This window comes from Bidens hawaiensis, unplaced genomic scaffold (assembly GCF_021521415.1).
Source record: "Bidens hawaiensis isolate Kalapana, Puna unplaced genomic scaffold, B.hawaiensis_p1.1 tig00006109_1, whole genome shotgun sequence".
Classification (NCBI taxonomy): Eukaryota; Viridiplantae; Streptophyta; class Magnoliopsida; order Asterales; family Asteraceae; genus Bidens; species Bidens hawaiensis.
Window position 1 is genome coordinate 540,060 of NW_027491407.1, and position 21,944 is coordinate 562,003.

The following is a 21,944-nucleotide window of genomic DNA, read 5'->3' on the forward strand; positions in this document are numbered from 1 at the left end:
TGCCTTCTTTGGTGTTACCGGTATAAATAATCATTTAACTGTCCTCTATCAATGGTGGCTTTACAATAATATATTAGAATTTACGATGCCGGAAATTTAAGGGAGCTCAAGAGACGGAAAGATAATAGTCGTGCTTGTATTCGATTCCTGAAACATGAAAACTTGTTTATCATCTTTATCATCTTTCGTGAAAACATGAAATCGATTCCTAAAACATGAAAATTTATATATAAACTTGAAATAGTCGTAGTCCATGTTTGTGAAATCGTTCACGTGCCCACAAGATGATAAACAAAAGAAATTTAAGGGAGCTCAAGAGGTGGAAAGAAAAGATACTAAAAGATATTTCGGTGTCATAAAAAGAAAGTGACACGTAGTGGCCAACCCGACACGAGCATGGGCACCAAAAAAATTAGGTAGATGATGTATGCAATATGTATTTTGCATAACATGATTATATATTGAAGACAATGGCGTGCGATTTGCGAGTGCAACGAGGATGAAGACAACGTACGTCCAATATCAACCGGTTGACGAAACACAACGAGAATTATAATCGACTGGCTTTGGAAAATGAAGATACGCATAACGCCTTACGTTCGAACTTGGTCGAACATATATGGTCTCTTCCGCCTATTTCCAACAATGAAGACTGTATATATTTTTAGTTATAGTTTATTTCATAATTTTATTTCCAATGTTTTAAGTTTAAATTTAATTATTAACGATTGAATATATGTTATATATAAGTTGTATTAAATAAAAAAAACTAAAAATGGAGAATGAAAAGAAGGTTGTTAACCCCTGGCTTAAGGGTAAGATTGAATGATGGGAGGGAGGTTGATGTGACGCAGACGTGATGAATGTGAGACATGGTGTTGAGGGGTGTATACCTCTTAGCCTTATTGGTGAAATCAATTTTTAGATAAGGGGAATGGCATAACAGGGATAACGTTATTGTTGAATTTCTCTTCTCACACGCAAAACACATATAAATTCATCTATAATTTTAAAACGTCAATAAATTTTTTATACGACATTTAAAAAATAAAAATAAAATCACCAAAGTAACGAGTGTTTTTTTTATCTTTTATATTAGTATCATATTGTCATATGAAATTAAAAAAAATAGTGGGGTTTTACAAATTGTGTTTTATTAATTGTGTTATACAATTGTGTTCTTAATATTGTGTTTTCATAGTGTTTTCTATTGTGCTTTTTCCAGCGACTTTTCCTACGACTATTTTCCAGTAACTTTACGGAGAAATTTTCCGGCAAAAATCCCCGATGACTTTTCCGGCAAAAATCCCCGGTGACTTTTCCGGCAAAAAATTCTGATGACTTTTCCAACGAAATTTCCAGTGAAATTTTCCGGCAACATTTCCGGCGAGGTGGTGGCGGTGGGTGAGGGTTGTGGTGGCGGTGGGCGTTGGAGTAGTGGTGGTTATAGAAGAGTGAAGATGTAAGTTGATTTTTAAGATTAAATTAAGGGTGTTTGAGTGAGCTTTTAAAACTTGTTTATTTACTTGTTTGCTTGTTGAAAAGCAAAATGTATTTGGCAAATCTCATTCAAAAGCTTTAAATTAAAGCTTTTTAAAAATTGTTTTTGCTTTTCGAAAAGCAAATAAACAATAAAGCATTTTAAAAAGCTCAGCCAAACCCCGAAATGGATTTTTGAGATTAAAACAAGAGTCATTTTTAACATTGTTAGATTATTGTTCAGAGAAATCAAGTTTTTTATTTAAAACCTACTGAATATGTTTTATTTGTTCTGCCGCGTCTTATCTGGACACGTGTTCATATTTTGTGGTCAAATGGATATGAAGTTTCCAGGTACTCCATCCACTTGACACTGATATCGATATGTAACTCTCAACACACCCTTTTAAAGTTTCCCAAAACACAATGATTCTGAACAAAATTCAATAACAGCTGACATCATCAGTGACGACCAAATATCCAATCATGTTCCACGGTGGTTGCACGGCAGACGGCTCCTTAAACGCCTCAAAATTCAATGATCCGATGCCATGGATCGGCATCTACGTAGCAGCAGCATCATTAATATGCGGCTTAGCCATGGCCTTGGATGCACTCCATGGTTTCAGATACAAGAAATTCTGGTTCCCTTGCAAGTTCTTCAGCCTCAACGCCACAACTCTTACTTTCATAGCAATTGCAATCAAGTTTTCGGTCGATCTGAACGCTGCGATGCCCCGCCGCCAAGATCAGCTAGCGAAAGTCAGCAGCTCAGCCTTTATATGCATGGTTATGGGGAACTTGCTGCCTTCTTTAGGTACAATGGAAGATACTGAGCTTTTGATGAATATTATTGCTTTGGGGATTCTTGTTGTTACCGCGATTACTAATATTTGCATACAGATGGGCACTGGTGTGATTTTTGAGTTTTGGATGGAACAAGCTTTGATTATGGTTTTGATGGTTGTTTTATTGGCAATCTTGTGTTCTTTATCACTGGCTATTCCCACCAAGAAGTATTTTTTGGATATAACATATGAAAAGAAGTTGAAAAGAGCAAATAAAGTGTGTTTCACTCAACTACATCTATCCGCAGCAGAGAGGTTAAGGCAAGATTTAGGAAAGTATTGGATGATGGCGTATACGTCGAGCCCTCAGTTTGTGATCGGGCGGTCCGCACCCTGCTCGGCTTCCGGGGCCTTTTGTCTTGTAAATTTGTTGATATTAGGCGAGTCCATACTCAGGTCGCGGCTCATGCCATGGTCTTTCAGGTTTTGCATTGGTGATTCGGATTATAAATGGTCGACCACTATGGTTCTCATGTGTCAAACGGCTGCAGTGGTGGTTGGCACGATTTCACCGGCTTTTAGATGGTTTATGACTGTTAATTTTAGGTGTCCAACCAAGGCCTCGCGGGCCGTTGTGCAGGAGTTTGTTGTTGAAAAATACTGGATCAAACAGATTCTTTTATGGCAGGCGCAGCCTTTAGATTTATGAATATGTAGCCGGAAGGGAAGAAAACTCATTCATGGAGCTAAGTTTCATGTGTGTCATTGGTTGATCGGGTTGCAAAAAGGATTAGTCTTTTGTTGTAAGATGATCAGATATGTTTCCATTTTCTTTGTGACCAGGTTCTTGAGGATCAGAAGGTTTTTGAAAGGCGATAATGGCATTCATAATGATGATGCAGATAACATGAATAGGGATATGAATATGGATCTTAGTCGTTACGTGATTTTTCTTGAAGGAGAAGAAGTATTGGTGGATTTGATGATGGAAAACAATAGTGATGCTACAGCTCACTGGATCAAAATGGGGGAGAGTCAGCAGCCGAGACATCTTATAAAACTTTTAGAGCGATCGAGTTCATTAAGTTCTTTCAATGGAGTTCGTGATTTTGACAGTGACAAAGTTCCATCCTTATGTTCTGAAGAGCCACCACAATGTTGGGCTCTTCCTATTGTGACTTTAACAAGCATAGCGGTTGCAATTCCCAGTATAGACAAACAATTGAAAGATCAACTCATATTCGGTGTGGATGAAGGTCTCAAGTATGTCAAAGAGATAGAAAGTTATATGGCAAATGCTAAAGAACTGACTCCTGTAACGAAAGCAACACGGATAGTTTGGTCAGGAGTTGAACTTTCTAACAAATGGTTGGATGTTGATCTTTCCAAGCTAGCACATAATCAAGAACATGTGACCGGAACTGAAATCATCAAATCACTCGCTGAAATCTCAAAGGAAAAGTTCATGGAGTTTGTAAACAAGGATGTGTATTTGAACGCATGCTTCACAGTGATAGCAAATTCCATGTACAGAATATGTGAAACACTGTTGTTAACAAGTCATAATGAAACCAGCGAGAGGTTATTTGAGAAGATATCTCTCATGATTTGTGATATCTTTTTAGCAGCTTTGAGTAACCTGCAACATGTCATTTCAAGAAAATGTCCTGAAAGTAGGATCGAGGAGAGGGAAAAGAGTATCCGGAGCGCAGTTCTGCTTTTTGGGCAAACCAGAAAGATTCTAGAGGTTATTGACAAGAAAAGACCTCAAGATTCGGATCATGGGAAACTTATACATATAAGTGAGTGGCATCTAGTGAGCAAAAAGAGGACTTCGTTGTGCTCTCTGTCTTCTTTGACAGACGAGGAAACAGCTACGTCTAGCCCGTCTGACCTGTATATATCAGTTGACTGATGTTGTGGCAAGTGTGTATGTAGTCACACCATATTGTGGTGTTATATGTCTTAAAATCAAATTTTGTGACTGTGAGAGTGACCGTAGTCGTGTGTTGTGTTTGACACACAGATATGTGCTTTTTTATGCATATTCTACTTGCAAACACTACTGTTTTACTTAGGATGGCAATGCTTTGTTTAGTTTTGTGTTTGTAGCATATGTTTAGAAAAAGAGATGAACTTATGCATTAAAGTAATATATAAATGAAAGATAATGCAACCATACAAATGGAACAAGTAATTGAATGTGAAACTAATGAAGGAAAAGAATATGAAGCTAATATTATTTAACATCACTTCTAAATCTCTTTATTTAAAGTGTGGTAACATTAAGAAAATGATGAAAATAAATTATAACAACAACGAATATCCAAAAAAAAAAAAAACCTAAATCGAAAGAAGAATGATGGTTGATGTAAAATCCGATTGTTAATCGACCGTGCAGCTAGGCCTGATAAGCTCAGGCAAGTCTCATGAGCTCCAACTACTCAAAACATGGTGTTGATCAAATATGTACTTGTGTTCATTTCAATTACTATTTTAGCATTGGTATGCATTTTATTCTGTTACAATTCACCTTGGCTGATCCTATCCAAAAGGAAATTATAGAACGGATAAATGAAGGGAACAAATATATTTCGTAATGCATTTCTACAAACACATGACGAGGATTCAACAAATATCATCTTTTCACACTTTGAAGGATTCTAAAATACATGTAGATTGATGCTTTCTAAGTATATTAAAAACCTTTAGGTGGGCGTTCGAAAATATCAAGAGGTTGATTTAAAAACATTATGCGTTACATTTGAAAGACATATATTGACCCCGCACCATAAAGTGGGTCCGTCCATGTCCGAAGGGGGTTGTGGCGCAGCTTGTTGCCCGTTTGCCTGCCACTTTATTGTAATCGTTTTGATTTTAATGAGAATTAGCAAGTTATAACCTTCTAAAAATGAGTTAATTGTAATATTTTCAAGTATGTTAACAAAGAATAAATATAAATACCAAGTAATATTAATATAGATTAGGAGTTGGATCAAATACAAACTAAAATATTGTACAAAACGTGCAAATTAAAGGTTTCACAAATTTCTGGCGGTGACATTTTGGTAATTAAATGGTTTCATCTATTTCATCCTATTGATTCAAACATATCAAACAATTAAAACTTTCACAACAATCAATCAATTATAAAACACCTAATTGATCATTTGTAAATACCAAATCAATAGATCAATTGTAAATACATAATCGATCGATCAATTAAGGAAATCAATGTCATGAACAAAAGTTCACAACAGAGACGAATATATTGATGCTTGCAAATTATACTAATCCATGAATTGAACTAATTGAGCAACTAAAGCTTTTTGCAAATATAATTGATTGATTGTTTAAAGCTTTCAACGGAGATTTTTTAAACCAGCCAAATATTCAAAAAACAGAGTGTGATATGTTGCTGGGTATTACACTTCAAATGTTTTTATATGATAACTAGAGTAATTACTTTCCTAAGTAGAGTAATTATATTATTGGATACAATAAGCTAAACATGTAACTAGAGTATTTTTTCTCAGAAGTAGAGTAATTATGTAACTGGTATTGTGAGTAAACATAAAATTAGAGTAATTTTTAATTTTAAGTAGTGTAATTTATATTATAAGTAGAGTAGTTTTCAATTACAATTAGTGTAATTTTATTAGAAATAGAGTAATTTTCATTTTCAAGTAGCGTAATTATATATTACAAGTAGAGTAATCAACATTTATAAGTAGAGTAATTTGTAAAACAAGGGGGGTTCATAATTTTTTTGATTTCATAATTACTCTAGTTATATAAATAATTACTCTAGTAGAGTAATTATCATATCGTCTTCTACATCTGAACATCCTTTAAAAACCCTAAAACTTCAAAATCTTCAATCGACTGGTTATTGCATTATGTGGGCTCAATTGAACGATCCCAAAACTCAAATTGAAGTGTAAGGCTCATGATTCTGATTCTAAAATCAAATTAAATTGATGAAGATACCGAGCGATTTTGATGGAAATTGGTAAAAAAATTTGATGGGTCGAGCAATGTTTATTTGTGAAGCGTGAAGAATCAATTTCCTATTATTTACGACTATGCCACCACCCAAATTTCAATTCTTGTTCAGTTCGCACGTTTAGTACCATTTTTTACTTTGTATGATAACTTCCCCCTAAAGATTAAATATGTATTCCGGTATTAGCAATCAACTACAACGAATAGAAGTTGAATGCAAGATGCATAATCATTTAAGACAGAGGGAGTCTCATATTGATCATCACTAAAGCAGGTCTAACGAGTGTTGAAAGAAAAATAAATAAATATTAAATAAACTTTTATAAAACCTAATCAAATACTTTTGAGACTTTTGTAAAACAAACTACAGTTCATGTCTTCTACTATTATACAAAATGAAAGTACAAAACAAAATGCTTTTCAATGCCTAAAGGGTTTTTCAAGAGTTTAAGATCATTGTAGAAGTGGTTTCTAAAATAACTCCACCATGTTACATCATTAAATAACCATATATGATTCGGTGCTCATTCTTCTTCATTTATATAGGGCAACTTGATGGCTAACATTACAGCCATAAACATTACTCAACTGATATATACAAATCAGACGGACTAGACGCTGCTGATTCCTTGTCTGTCGAAGAAGACATGGAGCACAACGTGTCCATCTTCTTGCTCACTAGATGCCACTCATCGATACGTATCAGTTTTCCGTGGTCTGAGTCCTGAGGTCTTTTCTTGTCGATAACTTCCAAAATCCTTTTGGTTTTCCCAAAAAGTAGAATCGCGCTCCGGATAGTGTTCTCCCTCTCCTCAATCCTACTTTCATGACATTTTCTTGAAATAACATGCTGAAGGTTACTCAATGCTGCTAATAATATATCACAAATCATCATAGAGATCTTCTCAAATAGCCTCTCACTGGTTTCATCCTTGTTTGTTAACAGCAGTGTTTCACATATTCTGTACATGGAGTTTGCTGCCAGCATCCTCATTGGCCATCGCGATGGGATCTCTTTTAAGCATTCATTCAAATACACCATATCCTTGTTCTCAAATTCCTTGAACTTTTCCTTCGAGATTTCAACTAGTGATTTGATAATGTCGGTCCCTGTCTTGTGTTCTTGATCATGTGCTAGCTTTGAAAGATCAACATCTAACCATTTGTTACAAAGTTCAACTCCTGACCAAACTACTTCTGCCGCTTTCATCACATGTTTCAATTCTTTTACATTTTTCATGTAATTTTCTATCTCTTGGACATACTTGAGACCTTCATCCACACCGCATATCAGTTGATCTTTCAACTGTTTGTCGATATTGGGAATTGCAGCTGCTATGCTTGTTAAAGTCACAACAGGGAGAGCCCAACATTGTGGTGGTTCTCCAGAACACAAGGATGGAACTTTATCACTGTCAAAATCATGTACTCCGTTAAAGGAACTTAGAGAACTCGATCGCTCCAAAAGTTTGATCAGATTTCTCGGCTGCTGATTCTCCCCTATTTTGATCCAGTGAGCTGTAGCATCACAGTTGTTTTCCATCATCAAATCTACCAATCCTTCTTCTCCTTCCAGATAAATAACATAACGACTTAGATCCATATTCGTATCCCTAGTCATATTCTCTGCATCGTCACTATGCACATCATTCTCGCCTTTTAAAAACTTTCTTAACCTCAAGAACCTGCCCACAAAGAAAATTGAAACATATCTGATCATCTTACAAGAAAAGACTAATCCTTTTTGCACCCCAATCAACAACTTGCAAACATGAAACTTCGCACTATGAATGAGCTTTCTTCCTTTCCGGTTACATAATCTTAAATCTAAAGGCTGCACCTGCCACAAAAGAATCCGCTTGATCCAATATCTTTCAACAACAAACTCGTGCCCACACGCTCGCGAGGCCTTGGTTGGACACCTAAAATTAACAGTCATAAACCATCTAAAAGCCGGTGAAATCGTGCCAACCACCACTGCAGCCGTTTGACACATGAGAACCATAGTGGTCGACCATTTATAATCCGAATCACCAATGCAAAACCTGAAAGACCATGGCATGAGCCGCGACCTGAGTATGGACTCGCCTAAGATCAACAAATTTACAAGACAAAAGGCCCCGGAAGCCGAGCAGGGTGCGGACCGCCCGATCACAAACTGAGGGCTCGACGTATACGCCATCATCCAATACTTTCCTAAATCTTGCCTTAACCTCTCTGCTGCGGATAGATGTAGTTGAGTGAAACACACTTTATTTGCTCTCTTCAACTTCTTTTCATATGTTATATCCAAAAAATACTTCTTGGTGGGAATAGCCAGTGATAAAGAACACAAGATTGCCAATAAAACAACCATCAAAACCATAATCAAAGCTTGTTCCATCCAAAACTCAAAAATCACACCAGTGCCCATCTGTATGCAAATATTAGTAATCGCGGTAACAACAAGAATCCCCAAAGCAATAATATTCATCAAAAGCTCAGTATCTTCCATTGTACCTAAAGAAGGCAGCAAGTTCCCCATAACCATGCATATAAAGGCTGAGCTGCTGACTTTCGCTAGCTGATCTTGGCGGCGGGGCATCGCAGCGTTCAGATCGACCGAAAACTTGATTGCAATTGCTATGAAAGTAAGAGTTGTGGCGTTGAGGCTGAAGAACTTGCAAGGGAACCAGAATTTCTTGTATCTGAAACCATGGAGTGCATCCAAGGCCATGGCTAAGCCGCATATTAATGATGCTGCTGCTACGTAGATGCCGATCCATGGCATCGGATCATTGAATTTTGAGGCGTTTAAGGAGCCGTCTGCCGTGCAACCACCGTGGAACATGATTGGATATTTGGTCGTCACTGATGATGTGAGATTGTGAGTTGTAAAAGAGTCGTTGAATTCTTATTTGCTTTAATAACACTTGACTTTTGTCCAAAAAATACTAGAATAGTGATTTGAGCAAGAAAGTTACCAAAACAAATAAATACACGACCAGAAAAGTGAAAATCACGCTATTCTAAACGCTAAAATCATTCTGTCTCCGCAAAAGACTTGCATAATGAATCGTTTCATGATTTCTGCAGTAAGAACCCAAAACATCGTGATTTTTATTCAGTTTACATGTATTCTGAGGATAGTTGGTAAGGGTAAAAATTTATCATTTTTTCCCTTGATTTATTGAGGTATTTTTTTCATATTTAGGTGATTTTCAAGATTCAAGAGTACAGCTTCTATCTTTGACCAGAGTAGTTTATAAGCTGACGTTTATGTTTTTTTAGGTCAACTAATGCTTTATTTTCTTCTTTCAATCAAAATTATGATATTAAACAAATCATTGTCAACCAGCATCTTTTATTGACATAGTCCTTTATTTCTTACTATATTTCATATGTTAGCGTCCGTGTTTCACGCAGATGAAAAATATAATAAAAATAAAAAAATATTATATGTAATGTGTAAATTCAATTGCTTTATATAATAATTTTTATTTATGACTTATATTAAGTTGAAAATCAAATCTTGATGTTTAATTTATTTCAAATAAAACATTCATACCGATATTGTTATATTAAAATATTGTGTGTATAAAAATGATATTTATAACAAATTGTTGTCACAGATTTAAAAATTAAATTTAAAAGACTAAGGCTTTGTTATAAAAAAGTAAATAAATATATATTATATTTTAAAATAAAGAGAGAAACGATAAGCAATCTTAAATGGTTGTATTAAATAGATATGAGAAGACAATGTTATATTGTGAATTATGAAAATGCTAACAATTAAATATAATTTTAGTTTTGTATAGAAGAGAGATCACATTTATATATGTTAAGGCAATAAATCAAACATAATAACCATTTTAGTAGAGTTGGTAAGCACATTTAATTTAAAACATGAGGTCTTAGTTCGAAACCTGTATCACACAATAATATATATTTTTTAAATTTTATAAAGCCTTACGAGTCATGGGCTATAATAGAAAAACGAGTCATTGGTCAAAATATAATAGGAAATATTGATATGGCATCTATTTTGCATCCTATGTGAAGTGTCTAGTTAAATGACATGTTGAAAACTTGTGTTGCTTTAATAGTATAGTTAGATTAGATTTAGAAATATTTAGATCCTGAGATCCTCTATTTTACTCTTACTAAACTGCATTAGCACAGTGGATTAAAAAATTGTATAATAAATAAATCATAAGTTAAAAAGATGATTCCATATAAACGTCTAGTTTCAAGTTTCAAATTTTCAGCCGGACAATTAAAAATCAAAATCGCCCGCAACTAAACCATATATCAATTAGTATCAAGCTGGATGAACTAGTAGCCCTGTTTCCGTTAAAACGATCTAACTAGTTTATATGGTTTGTACTTTGCATCACCGGTTCGTCACAAAATTAAAACGGATTTTCTTGGTTTGGAAGTCAAATTTAGTTGAGGCCCATGCCCTACAGGCTAAACATAGTGGTGACTTTTACTTATCTATTTTATTTTTTTATTAACCGACTTGGCTTGAACAATCATCATCATCATCATCATCATCATCATCATCATCATCATCATCATCATCATCAGTTATATTAAATAACGTAGTGAATTAGATATTTATTACTTAATGTAGTGATTAAATACACATAATTAAATAATGTATACTAATTATTAGTTGTTACAAAAGATAATTTCCCTTTTAAAAGGAATATTATTACTTAACGTGAATGCATCAAGTGTTATGCTGATGCGTCGGTGAAAGAACGTGTTTTAAGTGTTTGATATTATGTGTTTTAATTGTTTATATGCATTGAACACGAGTACTTTGAGTGGTTTTATGTTTACATGTGCTTGGAGCTAAAACAACTAATTTAGAGCTCTTAGAGTGATGAGGAATCGAATTTTGGATTAAAGGAAGCAACCTGGGATTTGAAACGGTGAACAAGCTTTAAGAAAATGAAAAAAGTATATATTTTGGAACTGTAGTAGCGGTAAGCTACGGGTTCCAGACTATAGATTATGACTCTGATTTATGATCGTGTCACCGTAGAGCAATGACTCAAATCCCTAGGCTACGACCAGGCCGTAGCTTACGGCCTGGTTTAACGTGATTTCCGAATTTGATCATTTTATTCCATATTTAAGCCGGAAAAACCCTAAGGTCGGTTATCCTTCATATTCTATCATCACAACCTGAACCATGGAGTTTGGTTATCTCTCTAATACTGTTCTACAATCAAGAATAAGTGTGTTTTAACAATTAAATCATTCAAACCGCTTGACATTGTCTGTCCGCCTATCTTATTAATTAATAAGTCATGAGTTTAATCAACTGATTTTAAGGTTTAAGTCAAGTTAGGGTTGCTTGGTTCGGTAAAACCATAATGAAGCGTGGTAAAGCTGCTTCAGGCCTTTGTAGTGTGAGTCCCACTTAATCATATGAACTAATGAATTGTCATACCTTATTTGTCTTGATAAGTATTAGGGCATGGGTTTGACGGGACAAAAATACCGGTGATCACAGTTTTTGTGTTAGTCTGTCATTATTTAAAAATACCTAAATGTTTTGTAAAGACAATATCTAGTTCTGATTCCATCGTAACTCTTTTTTGGAATGGAAAACGATAAGTTTGGGGATGTGATGTGTGGGTGAAAGAACGTGTTTTAAGTGTTTGATATTATGTGCTTAAACTGTTTATATGCATCGAACACGAGTACTTTGACTGACTTTATGTTTACAGGTGCATGGGGCTTAAGAGAACTAATTTGGAGCTCTTAGAGTGATGAGGAATCGAGTTTTGGATGAAAGGAATTTTGATCGCTGTAATTTGAACCTTTCAAAAAGGTGTTTTGTAAACAAGATGTGGATGGAGTTATCTAAATACCAATTTTGATCAAAATAAAAAACAAAAAAAATTACTAGAATAGTGTTTTGAACAAGAAAGTTACCAAAAGTCCAAAACAAATAAATATTCAACCACCCGAAAAGTGAAAATCACGCTAGTTTATTAGTCTTTAAACACGAAAATCAGTTGGTCCCGACAAAAGACTTGCACACGATTTCCACATGGCATTTCTAACCCGTCTTTCGTCTCCATCTCTATAATTATATTAAAAAATATTATATTTTTTTTATTTTCAATTAAATAATATTTTTTTATACATTTATTATTACAGTTTTTTCTCTCCGCTCTATAATTTACAAAAAAAACACTATTTTTTCTTCAAATTTACAAAAATCACCACCTTTTCTCTCTCCACCTTATAATTTACACTCATAACCTTATAATTTACAAACTCTTCTTACATAATTTTAAGGGATGGATCGAGAATACTCTTATTTTATGTTGAGTTTATTATTCAGTTTACATTTATCTTGAGGATAGTTGGTATAGGTTAAAATTCCTTTATTTTTTTTCCCTCGATTTAATAAAGTATTTTTATATATTTAGGTGATTTCCAAGATTCAATAGTGTAACACTATTAGGTAGCATTTGGTATGTATGAATGATAGGGGGAATGAAATGATTAATTACGTAGTAATGAAAAAAGTGATGTTTGGTTGCCCAATTGAATGGAATCATCCATTACACATGGAATCTCATTCCATCAAAACCATTCCTCCTACCCCCCTTCTTTTTTTTTTTCATTTCATTTCTCCTTCACCCTACTTTCTCAACAACACCATCACCACCTAACAACAACTACCACTACCATCGCCATCACCGACACCTTACCACCACCATCGCCGCCACCACCACCTCACCACCAGCGCAACCACCGCCACCGCCGTCACCACCATCGTCGTTGTAACCACCGAAAACATTGTCACCGCCGCCGCCTAACCATCACCGCTAGAGGTGTACAAAACTGGTTTTAAATCCAAACCGAATCGGTTTGGTCAACGCCTGGTCAAAACCGGTTTGACTCAAACCGGTTCGGTTTATAAACCGGTTTAGACACAAGATAGGTCGACCTGGTCACGTTGGTTCGGTTCGATTTATAAACCGGTTTTCCTCAAACCGGTTCGGTTTATAAACCGATTTGGTCGATCTTAAGAGGAACCGGTCCTGAAACTGGCGGTTTGGGTCGGTTTGAGAACCGGTTTGTGTGAAACCGGTTTTAAACCCAAACCGGTTCGGTTCAGTTTGCCTAAAACCGGTCCCAAACCGGTTTTTTTGTACACCTCTAATCACCGCCACCCTACCATCGCCATCACTACAAATGCTACCACCGCTTGACCACTGCCACCCCCACTTCCACCATCGCCACTGTCACCACCAGTTTCATCGCCGGAGCTAACACCACTACCATCGCCATTGCGGGTTTTTTTTTTTTGTAAAAAAAAATTATTTTGAGATAGGAGTGTTTTTATTACTTCTATTTCAATCATACAATTTTTTAGGATACCAAACAACATAAAGTAATAATTTATTTCATTCCCATAGGTTAACCAAACAAGATAAATGAATAGAATAATCAATTTCATTCCCTTATTTATTCTATTCATTCTTTCATTTCATTCCTCCTTCATTCCATTATCTTCAATCGAATATACCCTTGGTGTTGTTTTGAACTTTGACCAGGGTAGTTTATAAGCTGACGTTTATGTTTTTTTTTTCTGTAACTAATGCAATAATTTCTTCCTTCAATCAAATTATGATATTAAAGAAGTCATTGTCACAATAGCACATAGCATTACTTTATTGACACCGTCCTTTTTAGTTACCATTATTTTACTTTGTGTAACGAATATCATTTGCAACTTATTCCTTAAAAATATACGACGGAAATTTGTAAATTACATGATATGATTATAAGTGGTTATGAGTAAAAAAGAAATAAAATGTTATACATAAAAGTTAAATTTATGGTTTTACTGTCCACACCGTATAATATTTTAATATTTTCTGAAATTGATTGTGAGTTAAGGAGAAAGAATTCATAATAATAAAAGCATAAAAATGTATTATTTAATTGGAATGAGAGAGAAACTGTAGTGATTTTTAGTGTAATTATCTATACTTAGGGGTGGCAAATATGACCCATGAGTTGAATGGGTTGTAATAAAATGTATATAATAGGTCAGAATGAGTCAAGCTAAAAAAGAAAATGATTGAAACGGGTCAAAACGGGTTGACATTTCTTAAGTATTTTTTTATGGAACGAGAAAAACGCAGGAAACTTTTTAGTTTTTTTTTTTACTTTTTTAGTTTTTGATTTATATTTCTAGTTATGATTTTTTATTATTTTTTTTGAATTTTTTAATGAGGGGGTTTTGAAATGAGTTTAGATTTCAAAAACCCCTCACTAAAATATTCAAAAATAATAATTAAAAAATCATAACTCGAAATATAAATAAAAAACTAAAAAAGTAAAAAAAACTAAAAAGTTTCCTCCGTTTTTCTCGTTCCATAAAATAAAAAAAACTCAAGAAATGTTAACCCGTTTTGACCCGTTTCAATCATTTTCTTTTTTTAGCTTGACCCCTTCTGACCCATTATATACATTTTATTACAACTCATTCAACTCAGGGGTCACATTTGCACCCCTATCTATACTATATAATAAATAAAGGTTACTCAATACCGCATGTTATTACATAAGATAACTTCTTACAAAATTTATCCACCTCTCTCTCTTATTAAATACATTTCTCTTTTTTATTAATAGTTTATATTTAACTTTTTTTCTTTTTAATCTATTATTTTTCTTCTTAATAATATTTTTTGATTTAAAAATTTTAATATCAACATAAATATATTATTTATTTTATATAGATATATTTTTATTAGTTATTAATATTAAACTTATATATATCCTCATTCACAAACCAACCCAACCCAGTTTTTATTATAAAACTAATTTCCCACTATTCCACATATCCAATACAATCAAACCAAACTTTTCACACTCATTAGCAACCCAACCTTTATTATTTTTTATTTAATAAATATAATTTATAGTTGTTTTTCTAAGTGACTAGAAATATAAAAAATAATACTTTTATATCAAAAAGAACTATATTCATCAGGAATATTTAAATAAGTAATATTAATTTTTTATTAAAAATATGTTTTTTGAACTAACACATTTTTTAGTAAAATTTATACATGTACGCTCAAAAAAATGAAGAAAAAAACTGAACAAGACCATGTTTTTATATTTTTATAAAAACGTAATTATTAAAAGTTATTGGCAAACTCAAGGTTAGACATAAAACTAATTATTGTGAAAGAACATAGAAATTAAAAATATACCCACCTATATGATGACATACGACACCAATATGGGTTGCAACTAGTTTGCCATCATTTTAAGGTTTTTTAATATATTTGTATTCCAAATAGTATGGCAAACCAATGGTGGTTTGTCAGTGGGAGCAGTCTAAGACTACTCTCATTGGTAAACCAATGATGGTTTGTCATACTATTTATAGTGATTTTTAATATTTTAAAAAATATTAAAAATCTTGAAAAGATATTGGTGTCACATGTCTTCATATGAGTGGGTATATTTTTTAATATATTTTTCTTTAAATTTTCACAATAATTAATTTTATGTTTAATTTTGAGTTTTGCTAATAACTTTTAATAATTAATCTTTTTATAAGAATTTAAAAGTACAGCCTTGCTCAGTTTTTTTTAGCATACATGTATAAATTTTATTAAAAAATGAGTTAGTTTAAAAAAATATTTTTTTAATATAAAATAAATATTATTTATTTAAATATATGCAATGAATATAGTTTTTTTAATATTTTTAAAATAACTATTTTGTTTATATTTTAAATAATACTATTAATTTTTATATTTCTAGCCACTTAAAAAACAATTATAAATTATGTTTATTGAATATAAAATAATGAAGGTTGGGTTGCTAATGACTATGGAAAGTTTGGATTTGATTGGATTAAGTAGGTAGAAGCAAGAGAAATTAATTTTATAATAAAGATTGAGTTTGGTTAGTTTGTGAATGGGAATATTCTAAGTAACGATTTTCACGTTGATTTAGATAAAATAATTAATTTTGAAGTTTAAAGAAAGAAATTTTTCCTTCATGTTTGTTTTGAAATAAAGATTAATAAAAACTAAAACCAATCACTATAAATGGTTGATTTGTTGTTGAGACAACATGTTTTAATGCATGATAAGTTATGTGTTTTATTATCTAATTAAAGTAAGCAAAAACAAAACAAAACTACTAATTTTGATATGAAGGTTAAAATTACAAATATTATATACAAAATAATATTTAGAGATTTATGATTTTTCAACAACTTTTTATTTTCATATTGTGTAATGTGTAAGTTATTCTACCATATATTATATCTTTATATTTTTTGAACATATTTTTTTATATTTTAGATTGTGTTATTATTTAAATAAATTTATTTATTATAACTCGTGCTCTGATCTGTTATTTTCTCTTTTTAATAATTTTTTTCTGGTTTAAAAAATTTAATACCAACATAAATATAATATTTTAGCCTTGCTCTAGGGGAATGATCAAGAAGAAAACTCCTATTTAGAGAGTAAAAACTCATAAATAAATACTTTTAATTTAAAAAAAAGTATTTTCAATTTTTTTCTTCCATCTTTCTTATGTTTTGTTATTCTTCACAGAAAAAAATAAAAATAAATAAAAGTCGATGTAGTGCACATATGCAATAGATTTGTATTATATTTGTGCAATCTTGTGTATTTTGTATGTTCAATAGTGTTTATTTGCATATATTTAACAGTGCGTATTGTATATATATGCAATAGTATTGTATTATATGCAAAAATATAAAAAAATATATAAATAAAAGTCGATGTAGTGCACATATGAATTAGTGCCGTATTACATATATGCAATAGTGTGTATTCGATATGTGTAGTTGTCTTATATTGCATATATGCAATACTATGTATCAAATATGTGTAATAGTGTTGTATTCTATGCAATACAACACTTTTAAATATATGCAATACACACTATCGCACATATGTGTCACACCCCAACCTAAGGTGGAAATGCTGGGGCATGATCCGATTACTCACAGTTCGAAGATACTATCATACATAAAAGGCGACAATATCTAATTAATTATTTCATGGAAAAAAAAGACACACAATATCCAAGTATAATACAAACAAGTTAAATACATGAATGTAAGCTCAAATAATGATTATCTTGTTTATAACCTAAGGTCTTTTCTAAGAGTCCAACTTCAATCTTCAATACAAAGCAACATACATATGCGTAGAAAATAAAAGAGTTTGTCAACAACACATGTTGAGTGCGATGATCACCAGATTTTGACACAACAATATATATATATATATATATATATATATATATATATATATATGATAGATAAATGACAAATGATAAATACGCAACCCAACCTATGTGGTAATAATCAATCAAAGTTTAACAAACCATATACACAATCAAAGTCTTGCTAGTGTGTCAATGAATTGTTGCCAAGCGAATCGGGCATTCATTACGGTGACTAAAATTGTCGGTTTACCTTCGCCAAGCGAATCGGGCTCCGGTTACTAAGACGGTCGTATGATCATACTAATGAGAACCTTATACAAGGGGATATGCTGGACCTCTCCGAATGTGATAAAACAAACAATTAAACATGTAGCAATTAGCAAATAGCATTCAATTGATATACACATAATGATTATATTCGTGAGTTTGTGTATATAATATATGATAGAAAATATGAATAAGTACGCATATTCTCCCAAAACATTTGAAAACAGTAGATAAAAAGGGGAATGAATCTCACCTTAAATTAATGACAAGCGATTAATAAATGCGATTAAACGAGCTAACGAATAAGCGAGTCGTCCACTACATGTCAAACTATATAAACAATTCAGAATCTGAGACTTTATGATATGATAATATAAGTAAAAACAAACTGGTGGCCACTGGAATCAATCCAAACGGACGTTTAGAACTCTAGATATGTTATATTTAAGATTTAAGCGAGCTGGTACTGACCAGAATCCGAACAGCGAGTCGCGAGTCGGATTTTGATCAGTAGCCTTAAAATTTCGTTACGAGAATAAAAGTCTTCTGGACCGAACGTTGAATCCGGACAGAAGTATGAGAAAACGTTAAGTCAAACTAGTTGACTATTTTGCCCTTTATCGAGTTTTAAAGCGATTGACCAGTCAACACCCTTCAATCTCAGAAATTGATTGAAGGTTATTGACTAGGGAAAGTATATGAATGAAAACTTAGTTTACAACTTACCCGGAAAGTGAAAGAACAAGGAGATATGACGAGTCAACGGTCCACACGCATGCAAAGTCAAACGAACAAGCTTGTGTCTTCAACCAAATAAGCAAAAACCAACAAGTTTGATGATGACCAGAGGTTGGGACGGCTAGGTTTAGTATATTAGAGTATGAGGAAGGTTTATGACAGAAATTATGAGGTTTGTTTATATAGGAATAGCAAAAACGAGCTAATTATGGGCTTTTTACTCTTTTAAGCAAGTAATTATGAAAGAGAAGATGTAAGGTTGATATTTGCAACATATATATACACACACACACACTAGATTTAATCCCCCGTATTACGGGGGTTATTTTACATTATTCGTTTTTAATATTTATATATGTATATTTGGATTTTAATTTTATTTATTGTAATAAAGTTAATAATTAATATACTTGAGGTTTGATGATGAAATGGTTTCACAAATAAATGATATGTTATAATCCGGTTTAAAAGCTAATGGGTTTGGTGATACCCATTACCCGTTTATTTTTTTTATTATAAAATTGTTTCTTAATTATAAATAATATCTTTTTTTTTTAAAATAAAATAGGATATTAATTTTTAGTATATTTATATTTTATAGGATTTTCATATCAAATATTTGATGAGATTATTTTTTAATACAATGAGATGTTATAACCCGTTTAAGAGCTATCTGGGTTTGGTGAGACAATTGCCCGTGAATTCGGGTCAAATGCATGAGAAGCCTTCATTTACAAATAAAATAATCTGATGGTTTGAGAGAATGGTTGTTTTACATTTTTTGTTTTTTAATACTTATTTAGTGGATTTTAATTTTCTTTATTGTAAGGAAGTTAATAATATACTTAAGGTTTGATGATAAAAGTGTTTCATAAATAAATGATATGTTATAACCCGTTTAAAAGCTATTTGGATTTGGTGACCCATGACCCGCTTATGTTTTTACTATAAAATTGTTTATTAATTATAAATAATATCTTTTTCTTTTTAAATTGGATATTAAATTTTAGTATATTCCTATTTTGTAAGATTTTCATATCAAATAATTGGTAAGATTAATTTTAATTTAATGAGATGTTATAACCCGTTTAAGAGCTATCTGGTTTTGGTAAGACCTATACCTATGAATTTGGGTTAAATTAATGAGAGGCCTCCATTTAAAAATCAAGAAATCTGGTTGCTTTCAAAAAAGGGGGAGCGACCACACTGCGAACACTTTCGACATACCACCCCCATGCTTATTAATGCTTCTAACTTTTATCAATTTTAAAATATTTATGTTAGCATTAATTTTTCCTTCAATGGTGATCAGAATGTTGTATGGGAAGCATGTCATTGAAAACTATGCTCAAATGAAACAAAATATTCACAAAATTGGATGGGTTAACATGTTATTTTTTATGTTGTCATTATGACAAAGTCGAGAAACTTATCAAAATCGTTTTCATGGTGTAGTTCGGAAAAACAAAGCTCTTGAAAAACATCCAGTGTTACAATTTAATGTTCAAGTTAGGGCTGGCATATCGTGTATACCCGTACACGATAAGACACGAACGCGAAATGGGTATACCTGTACACGACACGAAAACTTTTTGTGTACCTGTATCCTAAACACGAACACGAACCTGTTAATACCTGTAATACACGATAATACACGATAAGAGCTGTTTAGTAACACATATTTGACAACCTGTTTAGGGAATAATAGGTAAGTAAAGATTAATAACTTACCAAGTAAGAGGAAGCACCGGCGGGCGGCTGCGGCTCTGACAGCGGAGAGGAGAAAGTCCAGTGAGGAAGTGGTGGCAGCGGAGGAATCACCGGCGGGCGGAGAGGGGCGGCGGCGGCGAGGGAATCACCAGAGAGGGGCGGCGGGCGAAGAGGGGTTTGTCCAAAGAAGTGGTGGCGGCGATGGAGTGAATGTGGATATCTGAAATCTGAATGTGAAAAGTGGAAACGTGAGTTAGGGTTTGAGGACAATAATAGTTTATAATTATAATATTATATATATTTAATTATAAAAATTTAACTAGGTACTTACAGGTAAACGAGTATTTTACCTGTTTAGACACGAAAATTAACAGGTAAATTCGTGTCTACCTGTTTAGTACACGAAACCTGTTAAGGCCTTACCGTTACCTATTAAGGTCGTGCAGGTACGTGTCGTGTATTCGTGTCTCGTGTATAAATTGCCAGCCCTAGTTCAAGTTTCCTTAAAATCGAAGTTTTATATAATTTACTATAAAACGATTACAATAAAGTGGCAGGCAAACGGGCAATGCTCCTTTTGTATTTAGACTGAGTGGTTAGAACTACTATCGTATGAGAAGCTTTATTTCCGAAATCGGTTCATAACCAAAAGTCTTTCAATTATACATATATGGCACCAAGAATGAATTTTTCAATAGAAAGAAATATTCTCGGGTACGTTTTTACACGAGCATTTTTTTATTAAGTTCATTTAAAAAAATAATTTTGTGATATAAATAAAATCAATTTATGTACATATTGTATAGATACAAGTATAGATGTAATATATTTTTTTCCATATACGCTATGTAATTATTTGTTTTACTTATAATTTTATAACTTGAATTATCCTGTGTGTGACACGGGCTCTAAAACTAGTATATATATATGTGTGTGTTGTTAGGGTATGGATATTATGAAAACTCTATTGAGTTATAAAAATCTTAGAAACTCTAAGATGACCCTTGATTCTACTCAATCTACTGTTAGAATTGAAAGTGTATTTTATGTTTGATGAAAACAATTTAATAATATTAGAAAGTACAAAAGAGGGTAAAATCGGAAGAAAAATGATATCCTTCCTCCTGACATTTTAACTTTTTCAGCCTTACCCCTTCATTCTCTCTCCATCTATCAAATCCACTCTCATTCTGCAACCTCTTCTCCTCTCTCCTCAACAGCACAATCAAAAATTAAAACCAAGATTTAATTAGTTAAGATTTAGTTATGAATGTTTTAGAAGAAAAGTTAAACGTTTTTGGAAGGCAATTTCAAGGTTATCGGTAGTGATTTAAGCTTGTCTTACAATATGAGGCTTGTTTTTCACCATTGAAAGGGTAAAAATTTAAGCGTTTTGTTTCTTGAAATTTATAGAGGATTTTAAGATGCTGTTGATTTTGAAATGGGGACTGAAGATGGTGATTATATTGAGTGAAGATGTTGTGGATTCCTTTCATTTCATGTTTCATCAAAGTTTTACCATCTCCTTATCATTTCTTTCAATATTTGATATTTTTTTTATAAACTAAATTGCACTTTGTATTCAATTCATATTGAATTCTCGTTTTCTCAAAAAAAAAAAAAAAATCGAAAATGTCATATGGTAAAAGACTTAAATGGGTGTCAACCAATTGTGTAACATTATTGAATTTCATATTTTATATC

General features: G+C 32.6%; 1 protein-coding gene and 1 pseudogene across 1 annotated transcript; one reads left to right on the forward strand and one right to left on the reverse strand.

Moving 5' to 3' along the window:
* The first annotated feature begins 1,886 nt into the window (after positions 1-1,886).
* On the forward strand, positions 1,887-4,184 carry LOC143631584 (uncharacterized; annotated as a pseudogene).
* Positions 4,185-6,852: 2,668 nt separating this feature from the next.
* On the reverse strand, positions 6,853-9,102 carry LOC143631585 (uncharacterized). The gene has a single exon (XM_077100303.1). The coding sequence runs from the start codon at positions 9,100-9,102 to the stop codon at positions 6,853-6,855; it is 2,250 nt and encodes a 749-aa protein (XP_076956418.1).
* Positions 9,103-21,944: the final 12,842 nt, after the last annotated feature.